Below are 11,991 nucleotides of genomic sequence, written 5' to 3' on the forward strand. Positions count from 1 at the left end.
CGAACACCAAATTTTCCTAAAAATAAAATCAAATGTTTTTTTTAACTTAAAAGTATTTTCCTAACTAACTTTTCTAATGACAAATAAATACAAAAAAAATTAACAATTAATTTTCAAAAAACCATTTTTCATGAAACAAACAGGACCTTAAAAGACATATTATCAAACTTGAATACAAAATTTATTTTTGGTTCTTTTTTTTAATATATATACATATACAATATAGTAAAGAAGCTATTTGTTTTTGCTATTTGATGTTATATTTTATAATATTTTTATTTGAAAGTATATTAAGTAATTTTAAAAAAAAATTATTATTAAAATATCAAAACGATTTAAAAGTATAAATATAATTAAATAATAATAAAACAACACCATACAACAAACAAACCCGTGAATCCTCATTTCAGAATCCTAAATTTCATTGGAATGGCATTTGATCGAGATTATTAAGTGATTAAGTACAACACCAAGTAAATTGTCAGCTAAACTAGGTGGAACCCACATTTAATTTTAAAATTTTTATGAAATATTAATAATTATCTGAAAGAAAGGTTCAATTGTTTTTTAAAAATTAATGTATTAAAATGATCTAAATATATAAAAAATATTAATTTAAATTAAAAAAATTTTAAATTTTAAATTTTTTAAAATACAAAAACAAAACCTAAAACCAAAAAAAAAAAAAAGTGCCCTGGTCTGGAAAGAATGTAAAGACTACATAATTTTTAACGGTAATATTGAAATAAAATTGGCCCAAAATTTTATTTAAACAAAGATTGGAATATAGTTAAGTAATTTAAAAGTGTCCTCTTTCAATAAAATCCATCAAAAAGTTTAGCTACGAAGTATAATTAAAGTAATTGGACCTAAAAGCAGATTCTTAGAAATGAAGTCAAATTTTCGGATCTTGTGCCTTTGCTGGTTACCCCAGTGGTGATTTTATTATTGCTCACAACACCTCAATCTTAGCTATAATTCACGATTCAACCATGTTTTCAAAATTATTTTTAACTTCAAATTCATTTTTAATTTCTTAAATTGTTTATATATTAGTATTAAAAATAAATTTTAAAAATAAAAAATATTATTTTAATAAAAAACACTTTAATAAGACAACAATTGACAGGCCCTACATTGCAATTATAAGCAACAATTGATGCTTCTTTGTCAATCATCACCGCCAGCATTTGTCTAAATTCTAAGTTACCTAAACCCTAAAATGACAAAAAAATTAAAAAAATAGAGTAAAGAAATAAAAAAGAAAGAAAAGGGCGTGGAGAACCTGATGTCATTATCATTAAATAACAAGTAACAACATTAGATGTTCAAACAGTAGTAATAATCATAACAACAGCCGCAGCAGCAGCAGCAGCAGAAGCAGACACTCTCCTCCCGTAATTAAATTGAGAGATCAAAGGAAAGAGGGACGAAAGTGAGTAAAAAGCCAAAAGGTTAGGGAGATTACACATCATTAAACAAGGCTGGCAACTACTAATCTGACTTGAAACTTTCCACCGCTTGCTCGGGCTGTCCTGCAACATAATCCAAGAGCCCCTCGCCGGCTTTGTCAGTGGAAGAGTCGGTGCCCGGTAAAGAGGTCTTGCCGAAGAAGATGACGGCGCCGAGAAAGAGAGCTGTGGAGAGAAGTAGAGGGCAAAAGTAGGCCAAAATTGTGAGGAAACTCGGGGCAACAACGATTATAGAGACAAGAATAAGAGAGAAAACGAGGGTGACGAAGATATGATACTTGTAATTTAGTAGCTTTTCTTTGATCTCCATGGTAGCGATAAAGAGAAGATTGGTGAGCTGATGGGGGTGCTGTTGGTTTTCCTTAAAAGAAGTTAATGGAGGTCTCTCTCTCTCTCTCTCTCTCTCTGTACAGAGATTCTCTGAGAGGAAATGTGTAGTGTTTGTGTTGATGGCTGTGAGTGGACTGCTGTCATTTTTGTTTCTTATTGACCCATGAGTCATGTACTCCTTTTTTCGATCCAAGAGAGAAAAAGTTTGTTGCCTAAAGTACCCACCGGCTATTTATCCATCCACTGGTTTTAGATTATTCTTTAATTTTTATTTTAAATATTATTACATTAAAATAATTTAAAAATATATATATAAATTAATTTAAAATAAATCAATTTTTCTCCCAGGCTCATCAAAAATCACATTGGTGACCTGATATGTTTTTCTTTATTTTTATAATTAAAAGTCTTATTTTCATTTTATTTTACACTTGAGATGCTACCTTGGGATTTATTTTTCAAAGTTAACTATATATATATAATTTAAAGTCTAAATTGGGTTCACTTTATAAGATTTTCAGTTTAATTGGATTTTTTTTTCATTAAGTTTTTTACTTTTAAATAATAGTTTTTTTATTAATATTAAATTTCAAATCTTATGGTGAGCAAAATTAATGGATGTAATTAATGTTAGCAACGACCACATAGTTAAGAAATATTTTTGCAGTTAACCCTAATTTTTATATTGTTTATCTTGGATAAAACTCATTTTATTTGATATATGCAGCAAAAATATAATGGTGTTTAGGACATTTTACCCTCGAAACTACTATGTGCACATACCCTGCCTTGTCGGCTACTTGAGCTTTCAAACGAAACTCATTTAGCTTTAACGAAAGTTTTTGTATGCTCGTGAATAATTGAGGTTTACTAGCTTACTAGTGATTTAGGTTGAATTTGAATTGTGGTGTGTATGTTTTTAAAATTATTTTTTATTTAAAAATATATTAAAATAATATTTTTATTTTTATATCAGCATATTAAAATAAAATAAAAATATTAATTTAATTTTTTTTCAAAAAAAGTTAAAAAATTTAGAAAAGAACGGTTTAATTGGACTCCTAAACAGTTCTTTGATTGATCAAACTTTTTTCATGTTAAAGTTTTCGTACACTAATCCATGTGCATATTTTTTTTATGTGTTTTCCATTTTTTTTTGCAATTTTTTGGTTGGGAATATCTCTACAACTATAATTTAAAAACAAAAAGAAAAAGAAAAACAAATGAAAAATATTTTTCAAGAAATTAAGAAATGTAAACGCTTGGAACACCAAAAAAAATCCATTAATATAAGAAAACATTGAAAAAAAAAATATAAAAACCATGTATTGTAAAACTCATTTCTTTTCCTAATATGCAGATCTATTTACAAGAATTCATCAACATGGTTTCCTCATTTTTTTAATATTCACAAGTTAATGTAGTTTTTTTCTTCTAGGTTTTTCGATTTTTTAAGTTTTCTTTATTGTTTTCATGGTTTTATTCATTTAGGTTTTTTCAATATATATATATATATATTATATATATATATATATATATATATATATATATATATTCCTTTGAAGTAACATAAAATTACAAAATTACAGACACCACCCAAAAACTTGAAGATTCACAATAAACTTCTTCAATATCCAAAATGTGTGGGGCTCAACAAGCTGTCATGTTGGCTCGTGCAATATCGCTAGAGGAGAAAAAAAAACTAAAAAAATCAATTAAATTAAAAAATAAAATAACTAAAAAAATCGAACCGTGAAAAAAAAAAATCGATTAAACCGATTACAATTTTAAAAAACCTAACCGGTTTGGTTCGATTTTAGTTTTATAAGCCTGGAAAAAAAAAAAAACGAACCGTACCCAAACCGAAAAAAAAAACCCAAGCCAAACTAGACAAAAACCAAGTCAAACTGAAATACCAAGCCAAACTGGAAAGAACCAAACCAAATAAAAAAAACAGAGTCAAACCAGTTTGAATTGATTTTTATCCTAAAAAACGAACCAAATCGAACTGAAATCGGTCGATTTGAACTGGTTTTGGTTCGATTTCATTTTTTAAAAAAATTTAATTTAATTACTTTTTTATATATAAAAAATCAAACCAAAATAAAAAATAATCACCTCTAAATATCGCTAGCCCACCCGCGTAGTTGTCTCTGTGACAGGCCTCTCCTTCGTCAATGGTAGGGCAACGAGCAAAGGGGAAAGTAGGCTATCATGTTAGCTCCTCTAAGGTTGATAAGCCTAGCGACATGAGGGGCTTTTAGAGATAAATCAAAGTGACATGAAGCTAAATCTTAGTAAATCATAACAAAAAAGATATTTTCCTACTTATAATACCCCATCTTATATTCAAGGGGTCCACAAAGGATTCACCTAGTAATGATGAGCAAACCAGGAAATGCTAAGTTTAAAAATGGATTATCTATGGTGTTTGAATTATAATATGGAGAAGCATCCTCAATGGCAAACCAGACCTAAATTTCTTGGAAGGGGACGTCTAAGAGGGTGAGAGTCTTGTCATGGTTGGATCCTATCACACCATGAGGTGTTATCTACAAGTTGGGTTATTAGGAAATGCAGCCCCAAATTAGGCTATATATTTTGTCCAAAGCTAAATATAGACAAAAGACCATTAACAAACAAGTATCGCAAGGAAAAGATAAAAGAACTTTGAAAAGAGAATAATTTTTTTTTTTGAAATTATTGGGAGGGAAGTGGATGGGGCCTAACAATGTGCCTTAAGTGGATATGGAATGATAATAGTCATTCTATCGATTAGATCATGGGGTGGATTGATATGGATCATGATGATAGCCCAAGCCTAGGCCTTTGAAATGCTCGCATGATCGTGGATTACAACACGCGTAGTCATGGATTGCCTCGGCACATGTATGTTTTAGGCATCGACCTACGAGCTTTTGATTCATCCTTTTTTGAAACATGAACCAAAAGGTCTGACATGTGCATGAGTCAACGCGTGAATAAAACTATAAGGCGTAAGAAAACCTATTGGCAGGACCCCCTCGAGGGTCGCATTATCAACTGGTCTTGATCTTCTGAAAAGGGTTCAAGTGAGAGCATAATTGTTAGGACTTGAAAAATGATGAATTATGCCCAAGCAAAGCAGAGCTAGAGGAAACTTTGGTGAAGGCCCACAATGATACTGATATGCAAATTGTTTATATGATTTGGGTATAAGGGAAAAAAACTAATTGAACCATCTTGTAGCTCGGTGTGAGTTATATCAGGTAAAGATAATGGTTAAAGGTATCGAGGGCGTAACTCTCTTGATCTATTCTCAAACTTTAAATATATAGGGAAGGTGTGGCTACTTCATTAAGTCGTGTCACATAATCAAGGTGTGCTATTTTTGGTAAGTGAGATTGATTGTACATGATAAAATAGAAGCCAGGTTATGGTGCCCAACTACGTGCTAACTAAAACCCACAAAAGGTTATGGTTAATTAAGACATCAATATGGTGGTCATGTAAGTTGAAATCCACTAAGAAATGTGTAACAACTCACTTATTAAATCAACTAGCCCTAAAAATATATGGCGTAGAAGCATGAGGCTTAAACTCAATTATTTGAGGCAAGTGTAAGGACTCAATAAGTAAAAAGGTGTGGTCATTGCTGCAACAATTAAGGTGCAAACCGGGATATAGACGCCGATGATGTAGATCTTAGTGGTGATAACATATATTAAATATGAACTTTAAAGGTCAAATAAAGGAAAGGTTCTATATGAATGACACTAGCACATGGGATAGTTGATTCTAAGAGATGTGGGAAGCCCATCTGATAGCGCATTTACGTGCGAACTTCAAAAAAGAATCAAGTTAAACTTCATGAACCAAGATATGACGACTAATGATATTGTTAAGGAGTCCAGAAACATCAACAAGGGTCTTGAGAAAAGTTATCTTTTATGTTTAATAGCTTGCCCACCTTGAAAATGAATTAGTCAAAAATAAGGTTCAGCGACTGGAAAAACACGTTATATGATGTTTGGGGTACCCTTTGTGACCATTGAAAATCTAGAGGACCAAGTGCCTCCCACACTTGATCATACTCACATATGCATTAGGTTTCCAAGGTAAATGGATCTTTAATCAAAGGAAATTTTTTTGGCTTTGAGGACTGGGCTTCAGGGTCCTAGTCTTGAACCTTTCAACAGTTGGTGGACTGATCAAGCTGCTCCTATAGTCGTGTGTCAATTGGTGGGTGGATGGAGATAAAAAAAAAAAAAGCAAAGAAAAAAAAACTATTACAATTAATAATATTTTTGTAATGCGAGTAAAAACAACACTTTTTTAGTTTTTATTAATAATTAATAATAGTAAATAACAACAACAATCACAACCTATTAAACTGACTCATGGGCCTGGCCCATCGGGTTAAATTATACCGCCTTTGTATAATCGAAAACATTACATTCGTAAGCTGCAACCGTTCAAGCTTTTCAGTTTTTGAAAGTCTATTGCTTCGCATATGCTACAATGGCATCTGTAAGAACCACAGGTGCTTTTGTAGCAGCCATCTCTATGTCCATGGTATTGTTCTCTTACTTTCTATGCAATTACAGATCCAAAAGAAAGACTCCTTCACCGCTTTCAAAGAATAAAAAACCAAGAAACGGACTCATTCATGCTGTTGGTAACACTCCCTTGATTAGAATTAATAGCCTCTCTGAAGCTACTGGCTGTGAAGTAAGTTCAAGATATGCTATTTTGCTTCATATTATGATCCAGTTCTTCCATTATTTCCATTTCTAATATGTTTTCATTGGACTTGTGGCATTATTGTATCTGTTTATGAATGAAATACATGTCGGGGGTATGTGCTTTTGATCAAGCTATGTTTTTTTCTTTGAATTATAGTCTTGATTATGGGTTTATGGTGTTTTATATACAAGATATATGTTTGTGGTTGATTATGGTCACTTTTTAACTCACACTCTTTGATACTTCTCTCCAAGATAGGCTTTTTTTTTTTTTTTCCAATTTTATTAATTGTATTTTCCAATGTTCCCCAAATTGATGCTCAATAATTTTTCTTCATTTTCCGGAGTGGTTGTTCATGCATATTTTAGGGTTGATTTATAGTACTTAATAGATTCATGGTTATTGATTATTGCTTTTGGTTTCATTTGTTCTTGATTTTTCTTTCTTCAGATTCTTGGGAAGTGCGAGTTTCTGAATCCAGGAGGGAGTGTTAAAGATAGGGTTGCTGTGAAAATAATTGAAGAGGTAAATTACTTGAATGCTTTTGTCAGCTACCAATTATGAAAACTTTAAGACAAAAAACATAGTTTTGGTGATATTATCAATTAATTAGGAATTTAAGATAGGAGATATGATTGTTAATTTCAGACATGATGATGGATGGTAATGGTTGTGGCTTGTAAGTTCAGTGTGACCGATCACAAAATGTAAGTTAATATGAAACTTCTTTTTATCAAAATGCAATCATGAGAACAGAACCGAAATCTAATGTTTTTTGTAATATGAGCAAACCACAGCACTACGAATTCAAACAAGGAATTTAGTGCCAGATAGAGCTTAAGCTTGAGTTAACCACTCAGGGGTCATTTAACTACTTCCCTGTCTTAAATGGCGGGCACCTGAAGTTTCTTCTTTAAATTGAATTTAGGCACATACGTAAATCCTTGCGATGCTATTTATGAATCCAAAATCTATGTGAAATATTGAAATCTTTAGTATCCACATTGTTCAGATCGTGAAGTGGAATTACTCACAAGGACTCCTAATTGAACGAAACAATTGTCTGCTCATATTCTATTTTTTGACATTTCAATAATCCCATTTGTTAAATACATTATATATTGCTTGTGTAAAAAGAAGCCCTATTTAGCTTATGCAACACTTTAATGTCACAAAGTAATTAAAGCTTGTAGCTGGCATTATTTTGTTATCCTCTGTTACACTTTCTATATGCCTGGCCGCTTGGATCTATGACAGGCACTGGAATCTGGCCAGCTAGTTTGTGGTGGAGTTGTTACTGAGGGAAGTGCTGGAAGCACTGCAATTAGCCTGGCTACAGTGGCTCCTGCCTATGGATGCAAATGCCATGTCGTTATCCCAGATGATGTTGCTATTGAGAAGGTTTGGATATTTTGCAGCTTTTCAGACTAATTTTCCATAATACAATGATGAAGTTTTAGAAGTGTTCCTTGAATTTACTTTTGAGGACCTTGAAAAAATTATGTTTTTTTAATGCATTCGGTAAAATAGACATGTACTAGAGAGTCTCCTTCTTGTGAGCATGTACCTGAATCCTTGATATTCTTTTTTCCTGAGCATTCTTTTTACCATTCACATTCTGTGACCAACTTGAGTTTGTTACTTTTGAAAACTTTTGTTAGTCTCAAATTCTCGAAGCTCTGGGAGCTACTGTTGAAAGAGTGCGACCGGTTTCAATTACTCACAGAGACCACTATGTCAACATTGCTAGGAGACGGGCACTGGAAGCAAATGAGTTAGCATCAAAGCTTAGAAAAACTGAAAAGATTGATGGCAAATTCTTAGAGCAAATTAACGGTTGCATGTCTGATGGAGAGAAAAAAGGTTCTATTTTTTCAAGTTACTGTAGTGGTGGTTTTTTTGCTGATCAGTTTGAAAACTTGGCAAATTTCCGGGCCCACTATCAGGGCACTGGACCTGAGATATGGGAACAAAGTGGTGGTAGTTTAGATTCGTTTGTGGCAGCTGCAGGCACAGGCGGCACTGTAGCTGGTATTTCAAGTTTTCTCCAGGTAAAATTCTTCCCTTTGTTTTAAACTTTTTCATTTATGTTGTGCTAGAGAAGTTCCATCGAATCCTTATTACATGTTCTACAGGAAAAGAATCCGAACATCAAGTGCTTCCTCATAGATCCGCCTGGTTCTGGTTTGTTCAATAAGGTAACAAGGGGAGTGATGTACACGAGAGAGGAAGCTGAAGGAAAAAGGTTAAAGAACCCATTTGACACAGTAACGGAAGGAATTGGAATCAATAGATTAACACAAAATTTTAAGATGGCAAAACTTGACGGAGCCTACAGAGGCACAGACAAAGAGGCTGTTGAAATGTCAAGGTCAACCCATGCTTTCTTTCTCTGCCTTATTTCTATGTAGTAGTTCTTGATTGCTTAGAGGTTGAGAAAGAAGTAACGAGGAGGGAATTATGTGACAATGTCTTGGTTGGTGGGATAGTTGCACAAAGAGATATGGTCTCTTGCCATGGCTCTGCTAATGTCTTACACTTTTTTCTCACAGCGAGCTTTTTTATTTCCTTCAAAATAGAAAATTTCCTGTAATTTTTAATTAATTTTACTTGTTAATGCGAAAATTTTGAAATTAGTTGACCTTTCTTCACATTACATGGAATGACTGCTTTTAAAACTTGATTTTATTTCCATGCATTTGCAAGCTAAAGATTTTTCCCGCGGCACTTGAAACTGTTCTCCTACTAGTTTTACTTTATTCAAAGTTTCCATACTGCATCTTTACTTGAACTTCTATTCAGGTATCTTTTGAAGAATGATGGTCTCTTTCTGGGGAGTTCTTCAGCCATGAACTGTGTTGGAGCTGTTAGAGTGGCACAATCACTTGGTCCTGGTCACACAATTGTGACCATTCTGTGTGATAGTGGGATGAGGCATCTGAGTAAGTTTTATGATGCTCAGTATCTGTCTGAGCATGGTTTGACACCCACAGCAACTGGATTAGAGTTCCTTGGTATTTAAATGAGATTTGGTCCTGACCATATTTTTATCCAGAATCATAGAAGCATAATGAGGCTATTTTCGTTTGTTGTGAAGTTTCTTGGTAGGGCCGGCCTCCACCCTCCGAAGGTTTGATGTGATTTTTGGTGATGACAGCAAATGGAAGCAGTAACTTTACCGTGGATCAAAAGACCATTTACTTCATAAGGATTAGGACACACATTAATGCGTGTTAGGCTGGCAGGATATGCTTTAGAATCATTTGTATTATTGTTGATCATCAATTTTTAGTTGAGACCATTCTGTCAAAATCTTGGGACCTCTCTGTCTTTTATTGTGTTTGTGCCTGCATGTGTGTAATTTTTAGAGCATCATAGCTTTTTCCTGCGATTTTTTTTTTTCTTTTTCAGTCTCCAGGATCATTTGAAAGCCTTGTTAATATTAACTGTAGGTTCTAGAACGAATAGAAACTGCTTGCCTGCAATTCATTTGACACTGTAATGGAATGGAATACAACTGAGATATAAAAATTATCGTTATTTTCCCAATCTGTTATATCAACTTTACCTTCTTCCAAATTCAATGTTCTTGATGCCAATCACTTGCCAGGAGGAGAACAGCAATGAATTATCCATGAATGCTTTTCCAACATGGCAAGATACTGGCTGTATAATTAACTTGTGGATTTTAGCACTTGGCTAAGACTGAACCTTTGGCTGGTTTATGGGAAAAGAATATACTAGGATGGCACAACCCCTGTAAATTAAATTAATAAATGAAAGATGAGCTTGAATGAAAGATGAGCTAATTTAGTAGAATTACATGAAGTTTACAGAGCATAGCAAAATCACAATTAAGAAGGAACTTGAGACAAGCAAGCCTCTATTCTAGGTGTTGACATCATCCTCATACGCCATGTTAACTTGTTGAATTGAAAAATAGCTAGATCATGCTTCAATCTCAAACTTTCAACACTTGATGGATCCCATGGAAAGGTCAATCTCTATCAAGTTTTCCTCTTCATTCACCTCAGCAATCTCTGCAAATAGCTGCATAAGACCCTGTTGCCTGAAAATGGATTCAGGCAAATTCGAAACTAACTTTTTCTTTGACTCTTCATCAAAATCAACAGAGTTGTTCTGTGGAAGACTAATCTCAATGAGACCATCACCATCCTCATCAACGTCATTTTCAGAGATTGAGCTTTCAGAGACTGCAATACTTTGACCTACATTTTCTGAGCACCTCCAACTGAGCTCAAAATTCTCACTTGCTGAGAAATCATCACTGCTATCACTGTCTGATGGGAAATCCGTTGGTTCAACTTGATACTCATGCATGTCGCAAACATCGCTTTGCTGGGAAGCATCGCAATGATCTACAGGTTCCACTTCTGGATTTAGTTCCTCCACAACTTCCTTTTCAAGCATGCTCTGAGGGCGACATGTGGGACTTTCAGCTTCTGCTGAATTGCTAACAACAGCCACCTTTTTCTTTGAGAATGTGACGATGAAAATGGTTGACAGAAACAAAACAGATATTGTGATAAGGTATGTAGAGATCCCAAAAAGGAGGAAACAAGTGAAAACAAGAGAAGCGACAAGGACTGAAACACAAAGCAGTGAGGGTTTGATGAAATACTGTGAACTGATTTGACTCTCAGGTGTATTTCCCATTTCCAGGGATCAAAAGTAGCTTGAATGTGGGATTGGATAATATGGAGTAGATCTGTGTAGAAGATTGAAGAAAAGAAGCGAAAACACTTCTGGGGTCTGATATTTCTTGTAATGCAACACAAGAAGAAGCAGAACTGCTGGTACAAGTAGCTGCTTAGTGCTTACATATTAAAGAAAGGTAAACTAGTACAATTACAGGAGAGGAGATTGGATACAGAAGAATGGTTTAGCACACCTGGAACGAGCTAGTCATCAAGGAAGAATCCAAGTATCAGGTTGGCGACAGAAATAAATAAGTGTTTTATATATATATAATCTTCTCTAAAAGAGAGCTTTTTTTCCCCTCTCACTCACAGTGTTCCTAATAAATTAACCTGGTCTTCTGTTTTCACTGAGACCGAGCTGTTGCATCAGCTACTGAGGCTCTTGATTCTTGAAAAGGGCAAGACCATTTCAATTTCTCAAATCTCAAAGCTTTGAGATTGCCAAATCCATGTGCAAGTGCAAGACACCTGTTCTGATCTCCACATGGCACAGCCACGAAACCCATCACATGGAACTCACTAACCAAAGTCTAGATATATATCACTACTTCTCGAGTTATGTCCATTTGCTTTTAAGTTTTATCCACAATCAAACAAAAAGTAAAAAGGTTTTTACTCAAAAAGAATTCGCTTTGAGGGATTGAAATGAAATAAACCAACTTTTCAAGCTAAAGTAGAGTGAAATCCAAAAAGAGCACAGTGATAAGATGATGACCCATTTTCTATTGTCTGCAATTAGAGGG

General features: G+C 33.9%; 3 protein-coding genes across 4 annotated transcripts; 1 reads left to right on the forward strand and 2 right to left on the reverse strand.

The window, feature by feature from the left end:
- Positions 1–1,277: 1,277 nt before the first annotated feature.
- On the reverse strand, positions 1,278–1,953 carry LOC118056886 (uncharacterized). Its single transcript, XM_035069302.2, has one exon. It carries the CDS (start codon positions 1,780–1,782, stop codon positions 1,495–1,497), a length of 288 nt encoding a protein of 95 aa, XP_034925193.1. The 5' UTR covers positions 1,783–1,953; the 3' UTR covers positions 1,278–1,494.
- Positions 1,954–6,232: 4,279 nt separating this feature from the next.
- LOC118056884 (cysteine synthase 2) lies at positions 6,233–9,927 on the forward strand. Of its 2 annotated transcripts, XM_073405492.1 has the most exons (7): positions 6,233–6,512; positions 6,978–7,052; positions 7,785–7,928; positions 8,189–8,578; positions 8,663–8,898; positions 9,330–9,469; positions 9,625–9,927. In XM_073405492.1, the coding sequence occupies exons 1-7, from the start codon at positions 6,303–6,305 to the stop codon at positions 9,633–9,635; spliced, it is 1,206 nt and encodes a 401-aa protein (XP_073261593.1). In that variant the 5' UTR covers positions 6,233–6,302; the 3' UTR covers positions 9,636–9,927. The 2 variants fall into 2 exon arrangements, with proteins under 2 accessions (XP_073261593.1, XP_034925191.1); XM_035069300.2 differs by having other exon boundaries at positions 9,330–9,927.
- A 389-nt stretch (positions 9,928–10,316) lies between these two features.
- On the reverse strand, positions 10,317–11,778 carry LOC118056885 (uncharacterized). Its single transcript, XM_035069301.2, has one exon. It carries the CDS (start codon positions 11,202–11,204, stop codon positions 10,497–10,499), a length of 708 nt encoding a protein of 235 aa, XP_034925192.1. The 5' UTR covers positions 11,205–11,778; the 3' UTR covers positions 10,317–10,496.
- Between the last annotated feature and the right edge of the window lie 213 nt (positions 11,779–11,991).

The sequence above is a fragment of the Populus alba genome, chromosome 1 (genome assembly GCF_005239225.2).
Source record: "Populus alba chromosome 1, ASM523922v2, whole genome shotgun sequence".
NCBI lineage: Eukaryota > Viridiplantae > Streptophyta > Magnoliopsida > Malpighiales > Salicaceae > Populus > Populus alba.

Coding starts and splice junctions, on each gene's coding strand:
- LOC118056886 (XM_035069302.2), bottom strand. CDS start 1,782: ATGGAGATCAAAGAAAAGCTACTAAATTACAAGTATCATATCTTCGTC.
- LOC118056885 (XM_035069301.2), bottom strand. CDS start 11,204: ATGGGAAATACACCTGAGAGTCAAATCAGTTCACAGTATTTCATCAAA.
- LOC118056884 (XM_035069300.2), top strand. CDS start 6,303: ATGGCATCTGTAAGAACCACAGGTGCTTTTGTAGCAGCCATCTCTATG. Junction 7,053..7,784: donor CTGTGAAAATAATTGAAGAG/GTAAATTACTTG, acceptor GATCTATGACAG/GCACTGGAATCTGGCCAGCT. Junction 7,929..8,188: donor ATGATGTTGCTATTGAGAAG/GTTTGGATATTT, acceptor AACTTTTGTTAG/TCTCAAATTCTCGAAGCTCT.